At 43.1% G+C, this 26493-nt stretch overlaps 1 protein-coding gene across 1 annotated transcript in view; it reads right to left on the bottom strand.

Annotated features, from left to right (window-relative positions):
* Window positions 1-1256: 1256 nt before the first annotated feature.
* Window positions 1257-26493, bottom strand: part of DCC (DCC netrin 1 receptor) — a 189834-nt gene continuing 164597 nt past the window's right edge. Inside the window, exons 20-23 of the mRNA XM_009584865.1 lie at window positions 25456-25611; window positions 16870-17082; window positions 3266-3408; window positions 1257-1346 (exon numbers count right to left, since the gene is read on the bottom strand). Of these exons, the coding sequence (XP_009583160.1) occupies window positions 1257-1346; window positions 3266-3408; window positions 16870-17082; window positions 25456-25611 (602 nt within the window). The remainder of the gene's footprint in view (window positions 1347-3265; window positions 3409-16869; window positions 17083-25455; window positions 25612-26493) is intronic.

Genomic DNA, 26493 nt, shown 5'->3' on the forward strand with positions numbered 1-26493 from the left:
GAGAGGGAATCCCTAACGATGGCTCACGGTGTCCTGCCGCTCACCGCTCCTCGCTTGCTGTTCTCGTGGATCTCAACCAGGAAATATCACGCTTGCAGAAAAGCCTTCCTAATTAATTTATCAGTTGTTTACCGGCCTCTGTGGTTCTTCCCCCGGGCTCGTGTCCTGCCTGCGGGAAGCGCCTGCTGCCCCTTCACCCTCCTCATCCTCTACCCACCACCATCCCGGGTGGATGGGTCCTCGGAGCAGAGCCATCCCGGGGGATATGGGGATGGGAAAGGCTCAGAGAAACTTCAGCTCTGTTTTCCTCTCCGCTCCGGCTCGCGGTGGCCCCAGCGGTGCGTCCCAATGCCATCACAGGGCGGTCCGGCATAAAGGCCACCCACACGCAGACAGGTTTTATTACAAGCTTAACCATGTCACGACTGCCTGCCAGAGAAGATTGCGTATTGCGTCCTCTTTTTGCAAGTGCACGCTGGCTGGCTGGCAGCAGGCCACCAATGCAGACTTTTGTTTTCTCTCTCTTTTTTTTTTTTTTTTTTTTACATTCCTGGTTCTCTGTTGGCCACACAGAAAACATTAACTACGGGAGGCTTTACAAACGCTTGCTAAAATGGCTGAATTTTACAGCAACTCGCTAATCCCCACCACTCGTGTGAGATGAGTGATGGAGATGACAAAAGAAATTAGTAATTTGTCTTTTCATTTTGTGCTGTTGGGAAAACTTCCAAATTTTTGGTGTGGTGGTGTGATTATTTGCTGTGGGTGTTTTTATAGTCAGTAATTACGTATTTAAAAAAAAACAAACGAGTGACCTACGACACTGTCTCATTAACGGCATGGTCTATGTTTAAAAACATACTTGCATGAGGTAAGACTAGATCTATACAAAGAGCTACAAACCTCTACGGAGTAAAACATGAGTTAGTCATGACAACTTGAGCTCTATGAAGACTAGTAGATCAAAATGAGCAATCCGGTGGCACCAGCTACGACTCCGCCGTGACGTCGTCATTCGCCTTGCCACGCTTTCATCATTTCAGATGCCAGATCTACAGTTCTGTAACATTTCCATTATTATTCTTTCCTTTTTCTTCTTTTTATCATTCCTTTTAGGACTTTGCAGGAATCTTCCTTGCGCTGAAGGAGTGGTACTGGGAACAAGATGATTTTATGGGGTGGTGTACGTGGGTGGTATGCATGAAATCCTGGTATGCTGCAATGCTCCGGGATAATTATCGCTTCGTCAAGAGCTGTTAGAAGGCTGAGCCTGTGATAGCATTGAGTTGCTTCATTAGCCCCTCCAAACTGGCCATCTGTTCACTCAGATCATCCTGCTCATAAACCTGCGAGTGAAGACACACACACACACACAGATAAGCGGGCAGCGGGATGGGAACCGCAACCCCCCCGGCACAGAGCCCCGGACTCCCAGGGCCGCCCCCAGGACATCTTCCCTGCACGGTCCTCAGGGACCGGGAGTGTTCAAGGATGGGCTGACACTTACAGGCGGGATAGCGAAGCCTCTCTGGGCTCAACACGTGAGCTAAAAACCAGGGGTGACCATGCTAGAGCAATATTAAATGTTAATGACCCTTCCCCAAGACCCCATTTCCCCAGCTCCCTCCCTTACGCTACGTGTGTCCATGCTTGGGGGGACTAGGAAAACATTTTTTAGCACCCAACAGAGACATCAAATGCTCATCTAAACATGCCCTATCCTAGGGCAGGCTGCAACCGTTCCTTCAGCAAGTAGCTGAACTTCTCAGCCCTTGCTAGTGGTTGGGAATTTCCACCATCGCTTTTAGTGGGAGCAGAGGATTGGGAACAGTTTTCAGAGGCACCTAACTGGGCTGGAAGAAAGTAATCCTTTGGGGTACGGTCAACTGAGAATCTGCAGCGAAACCTAAAATTACCAGCACTGCACCTATTCTTGGGAACCACTGACCTCAAAAATTACCGAGGCAAGAGCAGGAGGAGTGACGCTCTGCTTTCAGACACTGAGAGGGAGCTCAAACATTAGCTATTTATGTGGGGTTTACCAAGCAAAGGATCTGAAAGTGCTGTCTAAGCCCTGCAGTGGCCGAGGTGGGATGGAGCAGGCTGCTTAAAAGGGCACCCGCAGAGTCAAGCTGAAAAAAAAAATTCCCCAAATTTTAGCCTTTCTCCCCAAATTCTGACCACCCGATGAGCTTGTTGCCTGCACTGGTATTGCCTGTAACTGCCCTCAAGGGAGCTTGAGCAGTGTCTCTCCTGAGAGCTAAATCATGCTGCTGTGATAAAATACGGTACTGAGAGCCGAAATGTGTTGTCCAATGTCCTGTGTTAAATTACTCCTTATGCCAGCAATTTTACCACGGAGGGCATTTTCCTTCCCGTTCCCATTCCAGTAGGAGATTCCATGTCTCTTACATCGTTCTGCGTCCCCTTTTCCCAGCAAAACGTGAGAATCCTTCCGCAACTATATGCAGAAGTATATTTTTATGCTGTTGATAATGACGAGCAGGAGTCAAACACTGTTGTCCTGCATTCATCAGGCAGCAGACCCAAACCCTCCATATGTACGTCTAAAGCAAATCTTTCTTTCCCTTTAGCCAGGTTGAAAACATAAAAGGATTCACTAACAAGATGTTGGACGAGTCACTGCTACAGTGCCTAGCAAAAAATTCTCCTGTGCAAGCAGATGAAAAGAGGAGATATACAACATGTATTTAATATATTTCTTTTTTTTCCTTATTCCTTTTCTTTTGCACTGTTTCATCTTCTGGACCACATGAGACCTTTCTGTAAGAGAGCCTTAATAGGAGTGAAAGGATTATTCTAATTTCACCACCTTTTCAGTTTCACTTATCTACTTCTTTAATGTTATTTTTCTCACCATTATCTGGTATTACTATATACTCATTTTTCCTGCCAAAATTTTCCTCTTCCCTATCGCACTTCTCACCCCCTCTTTCTCTCCTCCCGATATCTCAGAGCGCTCAGGAGAGGTTGTGCGAGTTGTCCCATGGATAATATTAACACAGAATTGAAGCACTCGCTTCTCCCCTGTCTCACACACGCCAAAGTCCATTAAAGTCAAGAGCAAAGTTTTGCCGGCTGCCAGAACTTTATACTAGCTTTCTAACAGCTATCAGCCGCAGCGTAATACCTTAGGTAAGGAGGGACAGACCGTTATCTAAAAACTAATGTGCAGATTGGGGATTAGAGAATATAACTGGAAGGTCAGATGGCAAGAAGGCTGGCTCTGAAAGACGGTTCTTACGTTCGCAGAGTCCTCCGTCGCCTTGTGGCCCTCTTCCGTGACCTCCGGGGCCGTGGGCACCGAGACGGGCAGCAGAGGCGACCTGGCTTTTCCTGCCAAGCCAAGGGATGCTGTTTTAACCTGAGCCTTGGGGAGGTTAGGCCCTGGAAGAAGAAACAAAAGTCACACTGGGAACCTGTAGGTATGGAAAAGGGGACTGCAGTGAAATTTTGGGATTAGAGGCAAAATGCAGCTGGTTTTACCATAGCTGCTTGTGTTTTCAGTGTAAAGGTAGAGGCCCCTTCCTAGGCAGACACTACATCTTCCCGGAGGAGCCAACACAAACACCTCCTAACAATTCTTCAATTGTATTTCACGGGCTCCGCTCCCGAAAGAGGACTCACAGTCGCAGCAGGTTTGCAGTTTCCCGTTGACATTACTTTTTGATGAAGAATGCTATTCTGCAAAAACAAACGTTTTCATACGGAAACTTGAAATTTTCCTGGGAAAAGCACCTACAAAGCCGGTACTCCTGGAAGATAATGAAAACTTGGGCTCCGTGGCCCCTGCCTGGCAGGGAACTGTCAGTTTGACGTTGCGTTTGAGGGGGAAAGTGAGATCGAAGAGCAGAGAGCAGCGGTCAGGCTTGGGGAATGGCAGTTACTTCCATGGTTCTCGTCTGTTTTTGTTTCTAACTCCCTCAAGCTGACAGCAGCCCTCCAGGTGGGTTAGTGAACAAGCTACAATAAAAATTGTCTTTCAACCTTCTCAAAAAAAAAAGTTGTTTCTGACTTTTTATCCCAGCTCGGAAGGAGGAAAAAAAATCAAAATAGATTTTTTTTTTTTGACAGGAAGGGACTTCCCTTCTTCAGCATCTCTGCTGAAACTCCTCCTGCCCACCGCACCGCGCCGCGCTCCTGCTGCTCGGCAAAAGAGGTGGCAGCAGCAGCAGCACTGTTGGAAGTGCTGCCCTTTAAAGATGCACCAACTGAGATGTCTCAGCTCTCTTCTAGAGGAAATTAAAAATTCTTTTGTCTCTTTTAATGATTTAGAACATCAAAGAATAAAACCTTTGTCCTGGACAATCTGCCTCCACTCAGCACAAGGTGCCCGGCTCTACGCAAGGCTCTGCTGGAGATACAAGGGCTGTCAGTTGAAATAGAGGCACACACGACACTGGGGTAGTTTTAAAATGAAAGTTGCCATACAAAGCCAAACTGAGATCATGTATCTCATGCATCACAGATTCAAGGCCAAAAATGGGACGGCAATTTCAAGCTTTCTTGCTGCCAGAGTAATCCTGCTCCCCCCGAAGCTACGGCTTAAACATCCCTACGACCCGCGTAAGGCCAAACTCATTCCAGCGAGTGTCTCTGGCACTTCTTTTCAGCCACCTAGTTTCCCAAAATTTATTCTTCCCATTTTATCAACATTAAACCACTTGATGCCTACTTGTGCCCTAAGGCAAGTTTCATGTTCATACCTTTAGAAATGCAATCCCCAGGCTGATACTTGCTTGGCAGAGGGCATCACATACCAGGGACTGTCAAATCCCCCCAGCCTGGTAACAGCAGATCCCCTCTGGCACTTTGGAGTCTCACAGGGCAGGTTTCCATCTCCCATGGGACTCCACCACAGTTTTTACTCTGCTCATTTGACTCCCATTGAAATCAAGAAGACGAATCATAAATAAATAACTTTTTTCTATATCTTTCCTCCACTATGACCTTCAGCAAGTTCCCTGCCTTTTTTCTGTTAAGAAAATATGTACCATAATAATGATAACAACGGCAGCCATCGCTTTAGTAGCCGATTGTGCTTATTAGAGGTATTAAAAGGCATCAGCCTCAGTAAGTCAAGTAGGCTATCGGCCACTGCATCAGAATTGGACCCAGAAAGAGGAAAATAGGTCTTGAGACACTCCAGCCATAAAATCTGCAGAGAGGAAGGGGTGTCCAAAGGATGAGCCACAGGACGGGTTTGTACGAGGATGCCCGTGGCTCTGGAGCTGAGACGCAGGGACCGGGAGCACGGGAGACGTCTCCACCCACATGGGATGCTCACTCCAAAATCCCCGTCTCAGATCAGAAACCCACCCAGTTTCCACGCAACACCAAACCGTCTTTTTATGAATCTTGAGTTTAAACACCTGTTTGTTTTCTTCATCACTAGATTCCCAAGTGATAACCTCTCTTTTCTTATAGCTCATTAACATACCATGAAAGCACTGCTCCTGAGCCCGGAGCGGGGCTGCCTGGAGAACAGCTCCGTGCAGCTGGAGCAGCCACGGCTCTCGCTCCCCAAATCCCACCGAATCGCTGCAGTCATGACCGTATCCTTACAGCTCCAGCGAGTAGCCGGGAGACAAGAGTTGCAGATTAATTTTCCGGCATTTCAAAGAATTGCGTTTATATTTTTAATTAGTTTAAGGCAGAGAAACCACAATGGAGCAGAAGAGAGAACAAAATCCCTCCCGAAATCCAGTTGCCAACAGCCTGTTCATTAAAAGTGCGTGCCGGTAAAGAGCTGCAAGACGAGGGCAGAGAGGGAGAGACTCACAAACACCCTCTCTGTAAGGCTGAGAATTGCAGATAGCTCCCGTTTAGCTGAAGCTATGAACGTGTGAAAGCTCAATACAACCTAAAAGAGATCGCCACAAAGATATGCTCGCTCTTCCAGCTCCAGTTTAATAGCTAAAAGACTTCTTTAATAACTGGGCCTTCAAACTTCCCTGTATCTCAGACTAAGAGTAGAAGATACAGCTATCCCCAAAGATTCAATCTTCTAAGCGCTGCACTTTCAAATCAGTTTTTAAAAAAAGGAAATGTTTTTCACTTCCATTTCTTAATATTATTTCCAAAGGCGGGGGGGGGCAATACACATACACCGACACTCAAAACGCGCACCCAGCAGTTACACACCGAGGAACGCAAGAGCCTGATTCTAAAAACCAAAGTGCTGAAGCTACCGTCACAGGCAAATTAACTCTACGCTGCCTGGTGCACAGACTGTGGCTTCTCAACATTTTTTTTCCCCCAGTGCTTTGAAAACACCTGCAGCGCTCAGCAAAGAAGCAAAGTGCAGCTGTGGCCCCTGCAGCTGGCAGCTGTGGCCGTACTTCTATTCCAGTAGCGCTCGCGTGCCCTGCTAAAGACAGATTTATCCGATTCCTGTCACAGGGAATCTGGATTGCGTCCTGGGATATCACTGTGACGTGAAGAATAAATAATAAGATACAGCCACCGCAGAAAATTGCATCCATGCTGTTTATTGGTTAGATAATGGACCCAAAGAGGCTTTTTTTGTACAAGTGACTTCGCATTGCGACTTGTTTGATTTTCATGGGCTGGTGGAGAAGTAAATATTTGATGTGGTGGTGAGAAGCTCATGTGAAATGCAGAGTAGGTTGCTATTGTAATCTTCTAAATCTTGTGGTAAAAATCATGTTTCTCATATGTAACTCATTAATTGTAGTAATTGGACTTAAAGACCCACTTTTCTGCACAAAAACAGATGTTCCCTCCTGGATATTGCTAATGAGAAGCCATAATGATGATTAGTAAGTTCGGTTTGCGCATCTTTTTGCCCTTTAGCTCACAAAAGCAACAGGCAAATCGTAATGCTCATAACTAAAATGAAACTGAGAAAATTTTCCTTATGCATAGCTGCATATTTCAAGTTCTTCAGCAAATGTTTTACAGCAGTGACTGTTTTCCAAGGCAATGCCTGTAATACGTAATTAGTACAATAGTTGAGCCCTCTTCCCCCAAAGGACGTTAAAAAAACCAAGCAGAAGACCTCTCGATGAGAATTCTGCATGCAGAAGGCTGACATGCTAAATAAACTAATTTATGCAAATGAGTAGCTAATTAAATTAATATCAGTTTGGTATCTAATGTTCTCCAACTCAGCGGGAGTCTCACAAGTAAAAAAGAAGAAACCTTGGAACTGGGACCGCAAGAGGCAGGAGATACCAATACCGATCAGGTGTAACTGAGCAGCCCCAGCATGGATTCACTGTTTAAAAGTTTCGTTTTCTCAGCAGGGTTATTAAACACTCCATCAGTTAGATGATACATGGCTACCAGGTGCAAATCCCAGCTCCCGCCCCCTCCCCGAGGCCCATACTGAACTCACTGCGGTATCACCCTTGGTTTCAGGATTTCAGGAGCATGCACACCAGTGCAATCCTGCGTCAAGTCCGAAAGCAGCAGTTTTCTCAATCTACACGCATTTGTGCATATCAGGCCATATGTTATCATGATGGACACCAAGTAAAACCAATATAGCATCCATCCTCTTGATAGCAATACTCTGGCGGAGCTTCTTGGCATTATTTTATTTTGAGATACGTCAAACGGGACATGAGATGATGTACTCAGCCAGGTGAGAACAACTCATTTCAGGGAGAGGGCTCAGGGTTTCTGCTGTTCACGTTGCAGGGTTTCCAAAGGCCAGTGCCCGGCAGCAGGGAGCACAGTGAGCTGGAAGCTCGGAAAGTGTCAAAAAATGCTATGTTAGCACTCAATGGATCTAGGGTCTGTATCAAACTTGAAGACCAAATATTCTTGTGTGGTTCATGTGTTACAGGCATTCTGGGTGATGATGCAAAACAGTGACATGGAAAAAAAGAGTTGAAGTGGAGAAGATGGAGATGAATACAAAAATTGAAAGGAGCTAGTTTATGGAGAGACGGCAAGAAATCATGCTCAATGGAGAATATCGGAGTAGAAGGTGGCTACCAGTGGAGTTCTTCAAGATCCGGATCTAGGACTGATTCTTAATATTTTGATACATACAATAGGTGCGTGACTATTACTAGCAAAAGCTTGGAAATACAGCTGGAGCAACACGAAGAGAACTGCACGGACCTTTCTGCGTATCTGCTGCTCAGCCAAACTTTTGGACTTTCACAGCAAGGAGGCGAGACCGCGTATCACGTCCCTTCAGCTGAATTTCACATCACTTCAGCTGTTTAAGAGTGAGGGATGAATCTCTGCTGGTTCTTTCATCTCCTTCGGTAATCTATGGAAAGAAGCACCTTCCAAAGTCTGCGGGGAGGTTGGGCAAATTGTCCCCTCTCTCTCCTTTGGCTGCACAGCAAGCTTCTGTGACCGGCACAGAGCAGACACCTATCCATCAGAAGTCTAAAATTCGCCAGGAATGAGTCACATCTCATCCTTAGAAGGAACAGGGAGTTTCGCCGTAAATTCTGCTGGGTCTAACAGAAGGAAACCAGGGAAGAGGAAAGCCTGGACGCTTCCGATCTCAAGCCTACAAGTGGGTATGTGCCTCAGAGACGTCAACTACAACCTTTGGACGTGTGAGGGAAGCAACGTTTGGCAGAAGCAAGGTAAATGGCAATGCCGTTTTACAAAACGTTGGGAAGATCCTACCTGGAAAGCTCTGTACAAGCCTGAGGACTTGCACGCAGTAAAACATGAACTGTACAAAGCGTCGAGAGGGGGTTACTGACTGCCAGCGACACAGAGGAAGAGTCTATACGATAACCTATATACGGAACAGAAAACGTGGTGGAATCAGCTTTGCCTGTGAATTCTGCGCTTCTCAGAAAGATTGCAGGAATTTGGTGTCACTGGGTGGTAATGCAAAACTCGAAGGCAATGAGAGTCCTTCCATTAACCTCAGTGAGATGCGGATCAAGTGCAATGCCAACGAGCTCTTCGCAGAGATCACTAACAGCTGGGCTTAGGAAGGACGTGTCTAGGCTAAAACATCAGATAGCGACCACAGTTATAGAAAGGACATCTAGCATTTTAAAACGGTTATCTTTCTAATATTCTGCTCTCGGTAAACACGTACAACCATCATCAAATACAATGTGTGACAGCAGAGAGCACACTGGAGAAACTCTGAAAAGAGGATTTTGCAGTAAGATGCATTGTGCTGTATATGGGCTTCTGGTTCTAGTTTTTAACCTGCAGACATTTTAGTTTATGGATTCCAGAGCTGTACAAAATGTTCTGTTCAATATTTGATTAACCTAAAGCCGATTTTTTTGTTGTTGGTTTAGGATTTTCAACAGAGCAAAAAATATTTTGGATCAGGCAAGATATTTGCAGGCATGTCTCATAAAACCAATTTGGAAATTTAAATAGAAATTTTCCAAACTGGGGATACAGATATAGTCTTATATTCCATAGCCCAACAGAGAGGGCACGCATCAAAGATGGGAAGTTGAAGATCTACAGTTTAAGATCACCTGGTCTGAGGAGGCAGCTGAAAATTGATCTATCTACTGGGGTGCAAAAAAGCCTTTGTCTTCATAAGAACTGAGGAGGATTCTTGGAGGATGAAGAGTACCAGGATGAATCCTCTATAATGAGACTATAAAAGTCAAAATAAGCTGCAGAAATCAGAAGGTAATGTCAGACTTGTAACTAAATGAGGATAATCTTTCTGGCCCTGCATCTCACACCTTTTCCACAATTTGTTCTCTCCAACAGGACAAAAGACAAACACTATCCATGTCATTAACTAGAGCTGCTTCTGGTAATGAAGATCTGCAGGCACCGAGGAATCTGCAAGGATGCTCCCACAGCGATATGTCACAGCTTGCAAAACTGAAAGCCACCAATCCGGAAAATTAAAATTCTTTAAGAATTTTGTCTGTCCCCAATGCTTCTGCCAGTAAGGAGACTGGCAGCCTGAACCTCAAGGGTGGGGAAGGAGGGCTGCACAGCAATGCAAAGCCAGATGTCTTCCCTATTAAGTAATCAAAGCTGCTGGGGTAAACTGCTTACCTTGCCGTAGGAAGAAGTAACTTTCTCATAAAAGTACAACAGAAAATCACAAAAGGATCAAATGCCACCGACTTGGTTATTTGATATTTCCACCAGTAAAACCAGAGTCAACTTGAAAGTTGAAACATAAAGATGAGAACAACATGTAGAAGCGAGCTTACTTGTAGCTCCATGGCAGGATGTTCCTGTTTAAGTAAGACGGTGCCTCTCAGGGGAACAGAATATGTAACTATATGAAAAATATTATTTGAAGACTCAGCTGGTTTACATTACAGGTGGGAAAAATATTTTTCATCGAGAAATTGAGTTTCTAAAAATGATTTTTGAGGTGATAATGAGCAGAGGCTTGGCTCATTCTGCAAGGGAAATTGTTCTAGAAAGAGGCAAGGCTTAAATTAGAAATATTTGATAGTAGGAGAAAAAAAGTAAAAAGAGAAATAAAACACAAAAGAGAAAGAGGTCATTTAATCAGTCTCCAGAATATGGTACCAAGGAAGTACTGGGACTGTCTATTGGGGAGGCTTTTGAAACAGCACTGATGAACTTCACACATTTTTACGTGCTATGGCTTCAGAACAGGTATAGAAACAGCGAGTTTGGAAAGGACACTTCAAGACAAAACCAACACAGACCGCTCAAATACGTGGAAACATGAGAGAGACTTGGTCCCTGTCTTCTCAGCTGCGCTTCATGTTTTTAATCTACTTGCTGGAAATACTACGTGGGATAAATAAGTGTTAGGGCAAAAGTGACTCGCTGCAACCGCTCCGTGATAACACAGGCAGTTCCAAATTAATATGGAGAAAATGTACACGCAGTGGAAAAAGTTTTATTTCTCTGCTTATGAAACACAGGATGACAGAATGGCCCATCATTAAATCTTTCTAAGGATTTACAGTATACTTATCCAGAAAAACATTTTTTTAGTGATTTGACTGCTGCCTTGTATTGAAATAGATCGTTTATATCAAAGGGGAATCGTTCATGTATCCAGCCAAGCACCTAAATCCACACTTCACTTTACACCTTCCAGTAGTCCCATGGATTTTAATGAGACAACTCAGATGTCTCAAGCTATCTGCATGCTAATTAAACTTTACTGGACTGGGGCCAGATTTCTCTAATAGACAGGACTGACCCTCTCATGACACTTCTGTGTCAATCCATCTCCCAGATGAATGGAGAAAGCTGGCTTTCATAAAAAGAAACGTGGAAGAAAAAAACATTTCAAAATTGAAGGGGGGGCAGGTAAAGGCTTATGAAATAAAAGAACAACTTTCCTTTGAATCTGGGAGTTACCAAAAGCTAGGATTTTAGAATAAAAGGTTCAAGAATGAATCATTGCCATATTTTCAGTGAATTTATAGACCTTGCTTACTGTAGATTATGATGAAGAGAAGTCCATAAACCTCACTTACACTCATCATTAAAATAAGAAAAAAACCCTACGACAGAAAGATTTTTATACCCTATTAACAAAAGAGTTCTTAGTTGCCTTTAAATTCAATGACTGAATTCAAATTAGAAGCAATAGGTTTTCATTTGTGTTTTATATTGGCACTGGGATTTTTTTATTGTGAATCGTAAACTTCCAAAAAAAAAAAAAAAAAAAAGAAGAACCCAGAATTTGGTTGTATAGCTAATTAATTAGAGCTAATTGATTGTTCAGAAAAAATGCACTCACAAATTAACTCCCCACTTTGCATGAGAGGGGATTAAACACGCTAAAAAATGGATAGCAATTAAATGCATAAATCTAGCACCAGAGAGTTCCAAGTTCATGTCTCCAAAATTCGCCTAATTTGCAGCCAAAAGTTTTATTCTTGGAATTTCCATCTCTAAACACTCCACCTGAGAGCCGATATTCAAGACACTTGTGTAACACTGATTTTCCCAATGCTCCTGTGAGGAGCAGTCTATTTTCAGCACGACTGAAAATTCTTTCTATATTCTTTCTATATTGACTCTTCCGAGGGTCACTGTAATTTCAGCATCTACTGAGGCCCCAAACCCTTGCTATTTGAGATTATTACGGCCCAGGATTCACTGCTTAATACCAATACACCCTTTTTTCCTCTTGATTTCATCCCTTATTTATTTGACCGTTAGCTCATGGTTTTAACACTGGCTTTGGAAACCTTCACTCTTATCTTGTTTTTCTGGTTCTTTTCTTACAATAGCTATAGAAAAAAAAAAGACAGCACAAAAAACACCTCACGGAGCTCATTTTCTTATCAGGCTTTCTTATCCCATTTGGTAATGAAAACAGTGTGTGGGTCAGCCTGGATATGGGAAGGATTTGTACTAATGTCCAGGCAATATCCAGCTGCTGCTTTTTACACAGGGATGTTTACTGCCACATTTCTTCAGCTCATTCTTCACTTTTACTTCCCAAGCCATCTGACATTGAAAATACAAGATTGTTTTCCAAAGCTGCAAAGAAATAAATCTTGAGCAGTTCATCTGCAGTGCAACCCTTCCCCTGCACCCCCAGCCCCCAGCCAGGTTGGGGCGTACCCCACAGCTTAGCAGGAGGAAGGAAAATCAAGCTCAATTTTGCTGTACAATAAAGTGGTTTTTAGCTCTGGGGTATCACTGAGTGATTCCAGGAAGACGAGAAGATGACAATTTGGATTTCCAACTACACTTTTTTGGTGGAGTAGCAATAGAGAAAATGCAGCAATTTACAGTCTCACAAAAGATGCAGGCAGCCTGGAAAGGCTAAAGTTTTACAACTGTGACACAATATGAAAACCACCACTTCACAGGCGGTATTTTCTACACTTGCTTCTGCAGAAGAAAAATTACCTCCTAATTCAGGTTCATTTAAAGTGCAGCTGATCATCAACACCTAAAAGGAATTTTCATTTGTGAGGGTAAAAAAAAAAAAAAAAAAATCTTTCCTGTCCATTTGTGGAATTTATGTCAGATCTATAATGCAATAAGCTCAACACTCCATCAAACATTTTCTATTTAACCTGAAAGGGGACTAAGTCAAATCACTTATATGCCTATGTGTATGATTTGCAAAGAGGAGCAAGTGCAGCCACAGTGCAGATGGGAAATACCATGGAGTGATTCTCATGCCTTCGGAGTAAGTATTAAGGACCTCAAGTGCTCAATCACAAAGCAGTGATGAAAAGGCGAGATCTCCTATAAAACATCAATAGGAAGGGCTTAATGTGAAGAGTTCAGATTTACTGGGCTCAAGTGAAAAAAAAAAAGAAGAAAAATGGCAGATTTTAGCTCAGGATTAGGCTGATGTCATGACCCAAAACCAGGAGCATGGCCTTTTAAATATTTATGCATACCCTTATAGCAAAATCCCCCACAACTGAATAATGATCTCTGTATGTCTTTTTTATGAACCATATGATAGAGTTTAACAGCTAATTATAATGCCACTACGGAGATATACTGAATGGATAAAATATTGGAGGAGATACCTCCTTTTAGCATCAGGTCAATCAAAGCCAAGAAAAAGCCCTGTGCTCATCTATTCTCTGGGCAGGATCCAAAAATTAATTTCGTTACTAATACTGTATGAGGGCAAGTGTTAGCCATCAGCTCCAGGACTATAACCTCAATATACAAATACATCTGGAGCTTCTGCACGCAGTTGGCTGTGGGAGAGGCGGTGGGGCTGGGTGAGGACCGGAGGACACCACTGCCTGGCATTTCTGTACAAGCTACTCTAGAAAAGGAGATACAAAGTTCATAGGGCTAGACGGAGGGGAGTCTGCAAACCAGCAGTGAAGGGATTTCAAGGGAAAAGTCCACTTAACTTCAGGTTCCTGCTTTTTAAACTCTCTGCTGGAAATCTCTGGATCAATCTCCACAGTTCTCTGTTGCTTTCTCCCCTTCTGAATTCTGCAGGATTGTTCCATTAGAGTTACGTATTGTCTGAAGGGATAAGACACCTGCCTGACGTGCACTTAAAAAATAGGATAGCAAAGCAGAGTAGTTTAATTGGTTTAAGTGATGATGAGTCCACTACTTACTGCCCTATTACCTTATTACAAAGGACATGTAAAAATGTCTTGAGTTTAAGAAAAATGTAATGGAAAATTAATTAATTCTATCTATTTGGTTAAGGAAAGTAACAGTTATTCCAACAAGGGAATTTGCTAAGAACCTTTTAAATCTGAGATGTCCGTAAGTGGGGTATAATTAGCAGACGTGGTCCATAAGGGAATTTGCTCAGCTGGCCTGCAGAGAGCTCGGCCACTTTTGCTCTGCCAGTGGGGACTAGGGAGGAGCGACTGTGCAGGGATGTGTCAGTCATCTTTTCTAGGTTTGTTCAAATAGAGAAATACATCAGAAGCTTCGTAAAGTCACAAATATCTTCAAAATTTCCCTTTCATGGGTATCTAACTATGGCTGAGACATCAGCCATGTATGTTCAGCCTGGAGAAGAGAAGACGCCAGGGAGACCTTATAGCAGCTTCCAGTACCTGAAGGGGGCCTACAAGAAAGCTGGAGAGGGACATTCTACAAGGGCATGTAGTGATAGGACAAGGGGTAACGGCTTTAAACTGAAAGAGCCGAGATTTAGATTAGATATAAGGAAGAAATTCTTCACTGTGAGAGTGGTGAGGCACTGGAACAGGTTGCCCAGAGGAGTTGTGGATGCCCCGTCCCTGGAAGTGTTCAAGGCCAGGTTGGATGGGGCTTTGAGCAATCTGGTCTAGTGGAAGGTGTCCCTGCCCACAGCAGGGGGGTTGGAACTAGATGGTCTTTAAGGTCCCTTCCAACCCAAACCATTCTATGATTCTGTGATCGTGCTCATGGCTAGTATTAAATACTCAGAATTGCTGGTGAAATGAAGCGCTCTTTCTTGACATCTCTTTTTCAATGCTTTCTCTCCCCACTCCCATTTTAAGTGAAAAGAAGAGAGATCTGGGTTCCAGAGGAGTGGGTACCAAAAGAGCAACCTAGTTTTGAGGGATCACGTGCAGGACCAGGATCAGTTCTGCACACCCCACTGCCCAGAGGCACAAATAGAAGTTAACAAAGGAACCCTTTCTACAAGAAATTGGTAGAGGAAACAACATCAGTCTGGCTAATGACTCTGAAGACAAGTACATTGAGAAAAGCAAGAGAAACCATACATAGAGAGAAATAAATAGCCCCCAACACCACAAAACAGCCTGAGGCAGATCAGAAATAAGTTATACACAATTCTAAAAAGTAAAAATTACAGTTTCAGTATAATAGTGAAAACAATGGTTTGAATGCCATATATAACCCAGCAACATGTTTTCATCTATGTGACAGAGTCCAGAAAAACAGATTTTTTTTATTGCTTCAGCATTTGCTTTATTTATTTCCATTGCTTTATGGCAGATTATTGCCATAAACTTTCAGTTCTTAATTTTGCCTAATAACAAAGTTCTACACATTGTTTGTAGGAAACATTGCATCTGCTTACGAGACATTACTTACTCAAAAAAAGGCAATTTTATTTTTCAGGATGACGGGATTCTTTATGAAGATAAATAACATGCCCTGACTTCCTCTCTCTTTACCACGCCTCCCAATTATAATGCTTAAAATGTAAACTCTGATTGACTTAGAGAACGAATAGTCCTTTGGAAGTAGCCAGGCTTACTCTCTAGAGTAAGACAAGTAGAATTGGATCCTCATAAAGTAAAATGCAGTACTAGATAAAGATGAATGGACTCTGTTATATATAAAAAATAATTCAGCAGCACTATTTGGCAAAAGCAGTTCTCCAGCAAATAAGGATTTATCTACTTCTGTCTGCTGTCAGAAACTGGATTACTTGCTGATGGATAGCAGGTGCTTCCAGTAAAAATGCAGAGATGTTTTGGTAGCTCGCTTGTTGCAGACATCGACCTAACATATGCTGTATGGCAAGAAAGCTATGCTCGGAAATAGAATAGAAAAGAGTAAAGCTGAAATCTCAAAGGCTGCCTGAGCCAAACTGGAGATTATCCAAGCTAAAGGAGTAGGGCAAACAGTTAAAATGAGATATCAGCATGCAACCCCTTTTTTTTTTTCCTTAATAGCTCTAGCAGTTAGGGTTACTAGCGCAAATATTGTTACTCAAATTACACCAATTCACATGAAGAACAATTCTAGCACTGGGCCTACTTTACGAACAAAGCAGATACCATATATATCAGACAAATATCCTCATTTGATCCGACAGTGAAGTTTTAAAACAGCTCTCTAGAAATGGTGCTGCTCTGGAAACACACCCAGAGACGAGCTGGAGAGGCACCGTTCCCTCTTGCTCTGCCATGTCCCAGGCTGCCATGCCCCCCACCCAGCAAGGACTGTTCCACTACAGCCATACGCAGCCATTTAATCTAACCCTGAAACCAGCCCACAGCTTCATTCAGCCTTGGGTTTTTTTCAATAGTAATTTTCTTTCTGTTCTTTAATAGCACGCTTGCTATTAAATTTTTAAGTAGGTTGCACACTGGAGTGGATTGCAATCAGTTTTTTTCCAGCATACATAAATAGTCCTTTCATTATCGAAAAGGCAAGCCTTGAAACAAGAGTCAAGCATTTGGTACTGGTTCAAGTTACTGTAGCATAACAGGAGACTGGAAACAAGACCAAGTGATTAATTTGGCATCGCATTTAATTCATTTTTATCACTTGTTAACTCTGATTTGAAGCTATTGCCTCGTCCTGAATCTTTATTCCAGATTGTCAGAATGAAATACTAGATTATTATCATAAAATTGTATATATCCACTTTCCATTCTGCTAGAACTTACAGATATTTCTTCGAGGTATGGGACAGTCCTGTGCCCTCTATTTTTTCCTGAATTAAAAGTCAGTGGTTCAGATGAGCGGTACCGGAAACTTTTCCCCCATCACTCTTACCTGTTTGAGACAGAAGTGGTGTGTAAGGGACTTTCGGTTCTATTGCACTCATGGGTGGAGGTAGCAAGGGGTTGGCAAAGCTGCGGAGAGGATGCGTAGGGCGGACGCAGGCGGTGGGGATGGTTCTGCTCGGGGCGTCCTCATTGTTGGAGTGCTCAGGCTGCGTCTGCGGTAGCAAGGACGGCTGCTGTGGTGCTGGTCCTTCATTTACAGCTGCAAGAGAACAGTCAAAAAAAAAAAAAAGAGAAAACAAAGAACTATTATTGATGTATTTTTTATGTCCCATTTCCTACTTTTATGGTCATTTTCAGCAGAAGGGACAGCATTAGCCTCCACCCTCCAAGAAGGTGCAGGAAATGTGTAACCAGCTCCATCAAAAGTTATTGGCAGACAAATTAAAAACCAGATGTTCTCAGAGCGGCCGTGTGCCGTTTGGAGCTCAATACATCTTCCTTTAAACAAAAAACAAAAAACAAGCACGATATTTTTATCTCCTTCTTTCTATCTTTCCTCTCTATGTGCTTTTAAATATTAAAAATCAATAAACACGTCAATACATCATGTGAAGATTGAAACAAGCTACAACTATGGAAACTCATTATATTCAGCATGACAGTACTGTTCTAGTCATAGTGGAGAAAAGCTAGAGACAAAGAAAGGACTTAATTAATTTCTACATAACCAATCACCAATATTGTTTTTCCCTGAGACAGCTGTAACATTTAGTGTGCCAAAGCAGTAGGTTGCTGTTTTATTAGCCTATATACAAAGTCAATTCTTCAGAGATTTAAATGTTGCATGTCAACCTTCTAATATAAAAGACAGCTTCCCTGTGTTCTGCAGCATTTCTTAAAAGAAGCTTTCAGTATCAACCTCTGTCATGGACTTTCCATGCCAGAAAATGGAAACAAATGTAGTATTAAGGAAAACAAAGGTTGAGACAAAGAGAAAAGCCCTTTATTTCCACAGCCCTCTAGAAACCCATGTGGTACCCAAACTATAAATTATGGTAGGATTATGATTACAGAGGAGTTCTTAGGAGGGGTATGGTCCACAGTGTTGTCTAACATCACCAGTACTTTGAATGCAGAAAAAGGTCCTCTCAAAACTTATTAGATGCAAAATCTTCTAATCCTGTAGTCTAAAATTAGAGTATCTCCTGTGGAGTGTGTGCAGTGAAGAAGATGCTGCGTAGGAACAGGGATAGAAGACAGCAAGAGGCGGGATGCACACTCACACATCCCGATGGCATCACCCAGATTTATGGCGCTGCTCTTTACCTAAGACTGACTCTTGGTCATGAAGAGAAACTCACTGCTGCTGTTTACACCAGGAAAACATACTGTACCACATTCCTCAGACTTAGAGAAGTTTAAGAAAATAAACAAAGACAGAAAAAAGAATTCCAGAAAAACCCAGATTATTTTGTTCTTTTAAGGGAACTGTAATTGGAATAAATAACCATCTTCAAAGTTTTGAAAACTTCAAAATCTTTAAAATCTCTTCCTGACCACTATGCCTACTATGACAAGCCGAGTAGTTAAGAATTAATTACAAGGAGGACTGATAAGCGCAAGTCTGCTGTGGTGCTTTATGGATGGCAGCAAGATATTCTTTTCCCCACACCACAGGAAAGAGCCTGCCACTTCTACTTCTATCTTCTTCCTACTGCAGGACGAGAATAAGGGAATTGGATCGAAAACACCATCTCATATCTTCTTTTCCAAATCCTGCATCCCGGGTGCCACTGAGGCTTCCCCAGAGCTCGGGTCCGTGGCCTCTCCCAGCCCCTGCCCCACTGCCCCAAGGAGCAGCACTGGAGAAAGTTCTCCCCTTGGTGAGAGTGCCTGCAAAGCCTGACATTATTTGCAAGCAGAACCGTGAAAGGAAGCAAACTGGTTAGCGAAAAGCCTGATCACAACAGGAACTTATTTCATTTGAGCGTGTTGGTGTAGCCCAGTGTCTCCACAGCACGTATGCCAGCCAGGATGGCTCACAGCACAACAGTTAATCATGCAGCTCGTGGCAGGAAACAGAAATCTAGGAAAAGCTCAACCTTTTACTGAAGAAAACAACCTTCCTGACACACAGATATCAGAATTAGTTATTATACTGGGACCCAAAATGCTCCAGAGGATCGGGTTTCTTTCAAAGCCTGCTGCAACAACCAGAACTCGTTGTGCAAATAACATGCAATTACACAGCCAAGTCAAATCTCAAGGCATTTTATAATAATTAATGTCAAAGTATATAAGTAATTACAGCCTACTAAGTGGCAAAACAATTTTGAAAAATGGAAGTGAGGATTTCTCCTCATCTCCACAGCCCCATTGCTTGTTCCTATGGCAATATCGCAGACATCGCTGGCGATATTGAACACCACGGATAGGAACCCAACTACAGGACCAGACCAAGGTCAAAATCATCTACGGTTTGTAAAAGTTTCCTTGACTGTGTCTCATTTCCCTTGTTTTCACCTTCAAGGCTCTTTGCATTATCATGCCCTTACCCTAGCTCTGCTTTTCCTGCTTTTCCATTTCCTTCCTTGCCCAGCAGACCCCTCTCTGTTTTCTTCTCCGGGGACTAACATTCTCCTTAAGGAGGCCAGAGATACTGAGGTTATTTGTAACAGGGTAGAGCAGAATGATCGTTTAGCTCATCCCACCCTTACTCACTGCTCACACATTCAAGAAGGTGTCTCAGCCTGCTGCTCTAGGCAGGGGCATTGGGCTCTTCTCCCCCTTTTCCCTGTCCCAGTCAAGGAAGATGCAAACCAGTATGTGAGCCTCATAAAGGTATACATCTGAGGTTACAATGCTTTCTGGAGCAAATCCTTGGCGAGGCCTTTGTTTAAAGTAAACAGAAAGCCTTTTGTCTATGTTCTTAGCCTCAAAATGTCTTTCAACACGTTTGTCAAAGTCTGAACTTCCTATGGAGCCCAACACTTTTCATTGTGTCCTTAAGCACAGTTCTTTTGGGATGCTCCTGACCTGCTTGGAGAAACAAGTAAACCAGACACTGCTACTCGCCATCAAATACCTTCTTGGTATTTTCTGCAGTGGTGCTCTCAGATAACAAAGCTTTATCAGCTTTATCAGCTAGCATCAGCACAACAGCCTCTGCATTAAAAGCCTTTGTATTAAATTATTGGTTTAGCGTATGGATATGTTTTATCTTATGGGTTTAGTTGTAAAATCTGGAGACCTACATAACCGTTATTACATAAAAGGTATCAGGTTATCCTCCAGCTATTACTGACGAGAAAGGTGTGATGACTTTATTAAAATTAGAAGCTAGAGTTGAGATTTAAATATGAAGGTAAGTGGTCTAATGAAGGTGCTTCATGCTTGAGAAGACTTTGTTCTAAAATAAGATGTGCATGCTTGCAAACATAATGAGAACCATCAATTTGCAATTCACTCAGGTGCCTGCAGGAAGAGAGGATGGATTGTTTATTTGAAGGATGGATGAAGATGAGCACATCGCTACTGCTGCCTACATCGCCTACATCAATCCCCCGCCTAGCAGCCAGACATTTGCCTTCATACACCTCAACAGAAGTGCCCAAGAATTCTGATTATTTCTACTAATCCAATTATTACCTCATTTTTTTACAGAAAGTAGACTCCCAATTGACCTTTAAGATGAAGCAGATAATACCATGCTGCATTCCAGTTGTGATCTTTTGCTCTTGAATTTAGTAAAATACTTTGACAGAGTAAAGAAAATATTATGCTACACATGAAGATCTGTTCTAAAGCCCAGTAAAACCAATTAGGGTCTCTCATTGCTTTGGGGAAGCCTTGGATAAAGCCCTACTTGCATTCATTTCACATGTGAGGAACACTGAGAATGAGCTTGCTTTGAACTTCAGTAGCCATGGACACTGCTCCCCAAACCGAAGTACAAGTATCCGATACAAAGTCTTTTGATCTTCCCTTTGCTTCTGCGTAATTGTTGGTTGGTACAATGCTGTTAAGCAGTTTAATGAATTTAGGTCTCTGAACGTATTTTTAGATTGTATATCTTCTATTAAGAAGTAACACTGGAAATATTCCCACTTGGATTTGCAGCTATTGGCTCAGCCACGGTTTGAGGTAATGAAAAATCAATACGGATTGAACACAAAAGGTAGTAACAATTCAAAGTACGTGATGGTAGATGGGGACTTAAAATGCCTGAACTTTATTCCATATCTGCTAATGACTTTCTGTGTATTTTTAACTTACACAGGTTATAAACATCATGTGATCAAGACTATATACCTGTATAATGCTGACAAACCAGGGCCTCATTCCTGTTGGGATCTCTGGATTGCAGCACAAGCAGTAATATTTTTTTAGCATGTTTATTGTCAGGTTACTACTCTCGTGAAATTTTCGGTATATCCCAAAGAATACTTTTGAGAAATACTTCTAAAAAATTGCTAATCTAAATCTGAATCATGGGAACACGGTAGAAGCACTTTTAAATCATATGTGGTTAAATCCAAAGAATTACATATCGAAAAAAATAAATTGCTTTGCTGATGATTGTTTGTAGAGGAAAACAAAGAAAGCAAGGCACTAAACAGGACCTTACCCACAACTCCATTACAGCACTCATCCCGCTTCCATGAGATGTGGCATCCCCTGCTGAAACCAAACTGGACCATTGAATAAAAATGACCATTTCCACTAAGTCCAGAATGCAGCTACTATGGCAGAAGGGATTTAAGCTTCCCAGCTGGATGGGCTCACTGCAGAGCTGACTGTTCACAGCCAGAAAGCCAGCTCCAAGACGAAACGTTTGGAAATATTTGCTTTAGTGCATCTCACTTTAACAGATTAATGAAGGTAAAGTTATCTCCATTCTTTAATATTTTTCTATGGCTATCTCAAGCTATTAATACAATTGTTGTTTTATTGTTCTGGTTTACACAATTTTCAATCTTTCTTTTTAATACTGGAAAATAATATAGCTTTATTTAAAAAAAAAAAATGTATTTTCTGAACATCTCCAAGTTTTCATCATGTGGATTATTAGGACAATACACCAATGAATGGCTCCCTCTAAAAATGGTGCTTTTGGACCAGTTGTAGTCTCTAGGGTCAGCCTGAAGAAAAGTACTCTGCCTCCTGTAAAGGTGTGGTCGGGATGGGACCAGAACACAGTCTGTTTCTACTGACCAGTATGTGGATGGGGCACGATGGGGATGGGGCACCCCAGTACCTCCCAAGGGGGATATAGTTTCCTCCTGCCCTCTTCTTTCGCATGATGGCTCAGCATCTCCAATAGCTGTGGCAGAGGAAAAAACCAGAACATCTTCTTCCCTCTGAAACACATGGCAAACTAGGCATGTCACCATCTTCTCCTACCTGTCTTGATAAAATTGTAAGCAGCGGGTGCGACAGAGCTCTGGAGGAGCCTGGAGGAGAAGGCAAACCCTGGGAAGGATTGCTGGCCAGACAACAGTCACTTTATTATGGCTCAGAGATGTTTTCTGTCTGGAAAAAACTGACATTTAGCAATTGTATTTTATGGCTGGTAGTGTCACCAGCAGTAATCAAACAGGCAAGGCAGCTTATTATTCGAGCTCTGGCTGGGGCCTGACTCTCCTTTCCATTTTCTTTCGTTTCCCCTTCAGTAGAACATTTGTCCTAAAGACAAGTTGCAGCACTCGAATCTTTGGGTCAATGAAAAAGGCCTTCAGAAAGAGAGGAAGGTGTTCGAGCATTGTCTGTGCGGCGGGATGCAGAGCAGCAGCCTTGCTAATGGCATGGCATATGATTTATTCAGGGATTGCTACATCTTGATCAATAGGGTGCTCGGTCATGCCGCACCGCAGGTAGGCTCTGTCTCAGAGGAATTATTGCTGGGTGTTTCTTTTTCGGACACAGCTGCAATTGGTCAAGCGTCAAGAGAATTTTTCACTGAGGGGTAAAACACACGAAAAAGCTTTATGTATTGTCTCTATAGCCTCTTTTGCTCTCAACCGCATGATCATCTTAAGAAAACAGCCAAAAAATAAACAAACTCAAAGTGTTAAGAGTAATTTTGTTGATCTATCCCCATCCTCTGCTGCAGCGAGGCGATCAGTGAGGCAGCGGGAGGTGAGCCACAAACGAAGCAGCTGCTTTTCCGTCGGATGCGCTGGAGATTGCCCGCTCCTCCAGACGGGCTGACGTCGCCAGCGCTGGCATTCGGCAGCAACTGCACCGGCGCTGAGAAAAGCTTCGGGCATCGTATCAGAAATATACTTTTATATCCCTTCATCCCTCCTCGGACTGCAAAGTAATGAACACTGCCATTATATAAACCTAGTGAACCGCTTGGCTGGTTGTGACAGTGTCAAGTGTCACTAGAAAACAAACACTACTTCCACGTCCTTGTCTGTGCCTTCGCTTCATTGCCGTGGTGGGGAAAATGTAAGGCACAGCGAAGGAAGAGAATATTTCATCTGGAGGTATTTTGTATGATCTGGGAGCTCTGGAAGTCAACAGCCTTTGCTAGAGAGCACAACTGCAATGGCTGTAACAGGTTGTCACTGTACATTGTAACGGCTTAGATAATTTTCGAAATACCACAGAGTATTTCTTCATTACCCAGACCTCAATAATCTGAAACTAGCCGTTATCCAAACAAGGCTATGTCCACTGCTTTTGAATTATTTAATGGGAAATTGCCTAAATTACCTGAAATCTTCACTGCTTGAGCTTTTTCAAGGCCCATCAGGTCTTCTGAATAATTAAAGCTGTTTTGTATTCAGGCTTCTTGCAGAAAACTTTTGTGTATTAGCAATCGTCTGCTCAACTCTCAAGCACGCTGCACTTGAAAGACTTGGGCAAACCCATACCCTTCTATACAGACCTTCCCGCAGGAACAGCCATTGGACCCAACAGGATTTCAAAGACATTCCTCTTGGAAAATCTCATCTCCAGACTACTGGAGACTACATGTGACTACTCCAGACTACATGTGTCAATCTGGCGGCTGCACCAGGCAGAAGCTGGATGCCCCAGGGATGTGTGATTTTGGGGGTTGTGTCTAACCGATCCCTCAGCGATCGCGTCCCAGCCAGCCCTCCGTATGGTATTTGCCAGCTGAGCTGCCCGCATCCCTCAGGCTTCAGCAGAACTAGGGAAACCTCCCTCACTTTCACAGCTGGACTTTGGATCTGAGGACTGAAGATGCTCAGGTCCTTTACGAGCAAGCCGAGATGATGACGGCTGAGCAAACAATTCAGTCTTCAAATTTTTCTTCTTCCGTCTCCATGATCAGGCACAGGGTAGTTAATGTTTTTTTTTTTTCCCCAACATCTAACGTATGCCAAGCAAGAAACTGAATCTACTTTGTTTCTGCACATTGCATTTGTGGCAGATTTGGTATTAATTTAAGCAGCAGATCAAAACCTGATTACGCCAGCGAGGCCCTCCAGAGGAAATTGCCATCTAGCTTTGAAAGGACCCCAGCAACCACACTAAAGAGAGGGGAATGGCATTAGGATGATGACTAGGACACCTGGACCCACCTTTTACCTACAATCCCACCACTGGATTTCAATCACCGGTCCCCAAGGACCTGTCTGAACTGACTGAAAGCAACAATCAAATAGGAAATATCAGTCATTTCAAGATGAGTTCCCTGTGGACCAGCAGCACAGACTCTCTGTGATGTGAAAAAAATACGTGTAACAGATTGACATTAATCTGTCAATAATTCAGACTTGATATGCAGTAGAGTTAAGGGAGAATTATAAAAAAAGATGAGCCCTCCAACTATAATTAATATGCCAGAGCACGCTCGTTAGGCTTGAACAAAGAACAGATGGCTGCCGGTGGGGAAGAGGCTTACAAGTAAGTTGTGAAGGTGAGGCTGGGGGCTCGCGCTGCGCGCACGCTTTCCCCAGATCACGATAAGGTGAAGAATAGGTATGGGAGCAGACAAACCACAAATCTATTACTGCAGAGGAGCAAATACGAATGTAGAGCTCACTCTAGAGAAGGAGACGAGTGATGTGAGACAGGATAACAGTATTCACATGTATAAAGGATCTGCAAAAGGAAGAAAAGAAACTGTTCTCTACGCCCGCTACAACCGAATCAAGAAACAATTGGCTTAAATTTTAGCAAGTTAGATATTAAAGAAAATGCTTCTAGCAGTGAGGGCAGCTAAGCCTGGGAAGACACTGTGTGGAGAGGTCATGTAAGTGCTATCAGGGATGATTTTAATGAGTGACGACACTAGATTCTGCCTTGGGATGAAGAAGAGCTCTTGAAACCCACGTTTTTCTGGGAGTATCCTTATGAATAAAACAAAGGAAATTAAAGTGGAGTGAAATGACTGACAGACTTGCAGAAAAGACAGGATTGGATTAGAAATGCAATGACTTTTAACTTTTAAGGTGTTCAGTATAGATTGGAAATTGCAACTGGAGCTGCTGCTGGAGAAGAGGCAGCCCGCAGCCAGCTGGTGTTACCAGACCAGGCTTCTCCTGGCTCCCGAGAAGCAGGGCAGCATGAGTTGCGTTGGCTAGAGCTTCTATGTCCCAATGATAGAAAGCAACCTATTTCCAAGCATTTTAATAGCAAAAAGCACTGTACTGACTTCTTCCTGCTCCAAAGGTCCTGTCCACAGAGAGGGTCGGGAATGGCACCGGCCGAAGGGTGAACTGCGGGTGCGGGTATCCGCAGGTCGGGGACGGCAGGATCCCGGGGTACTGGGCACTTTCTAGCGTTGGCACCGGAATGGCACTGACCACAGCTAAAAGGAAAGAAGGAGAGAGAGATTAAATGACTGCTTTTGGAAAATTAAAAAAAAAAAGCCCTTGGAGGGTCAGTAGGGAACCAGAAGCAACCACGTTTCCAAAGCAAAGTACCCGAATGCTCGGTGTAAAGGATGCCTCTGCCCACAGAAGCCACCTCTGTATACAGAAATACGCCTCTCTGGTGTACACTGGATAATTGCAGGTGCAGTCTGCAATTACTTATCTGTAAAATTAAATAGCTTTTTGTCTGTGTTCCAGTTATTCAGCCACATTTTGGGGGGTGCTTTATATCCCTTGACAAATAAGTGAGAAGGAATGGATTAGGCAATTTAAGGGCTTATTTCAGTTGTCTAAGCACAGGTCCCTGGTGCCATTTCTGATGCCTTAGGAGACCCTGATGTCCTCAGCTGCTGCTCTGGAGGAGTGCGGGCTCCTGCGACTCTTCCACCATGTCTGCCAGCTTCACACCAATGTCCCTGACACCCTCGGATGTCCCCAGTGGCACAGGACCCCCATGTTCACCCATCAGCCGAGGCTGTCTGGGCATCATTCCCCACTCAGGAATGTCCAAGCCTGCAAGGAACAGGGGTGAGATGTGCCAGCAAACCCGTAGCTGAAAGTCTGAAGTTGAAGTTGAGTTCTTGAGTGGAATTTAAGTGACACTTTGATTTGAAAACTAGGATCACAGTGTGCTAAATTCAGGCTTTCCTGTGAGTTATCTCCTTTATTTTTAACAGTCAATGCTTGAAGAGGGGGTGATAATAATGCTATACAAAGCATAAATTTCTTTGTAGCTTTTAGGAAAAACTTGGAAATTCTCACTGAAGTCTTGCCCAGCTAAACAATAAGCAGAGATTTTTGGCTCATTGATGATAAGG

Source organism: Fulmarus glacialis, unplaced genomic scaffold, assembly GCF_000690835.1.
Source record: "Fulmarus glacialis isolate BGI_N327 unplaced genomic scaffold, ASM69083v1 scaffold8940, whole genome shotgun sequence".
NCBI lineage: Eukaryota > Metazoa > Chordata > Aves > Procellariiformes > Procellariidae > Fulmarus > Fulmarus glacialis.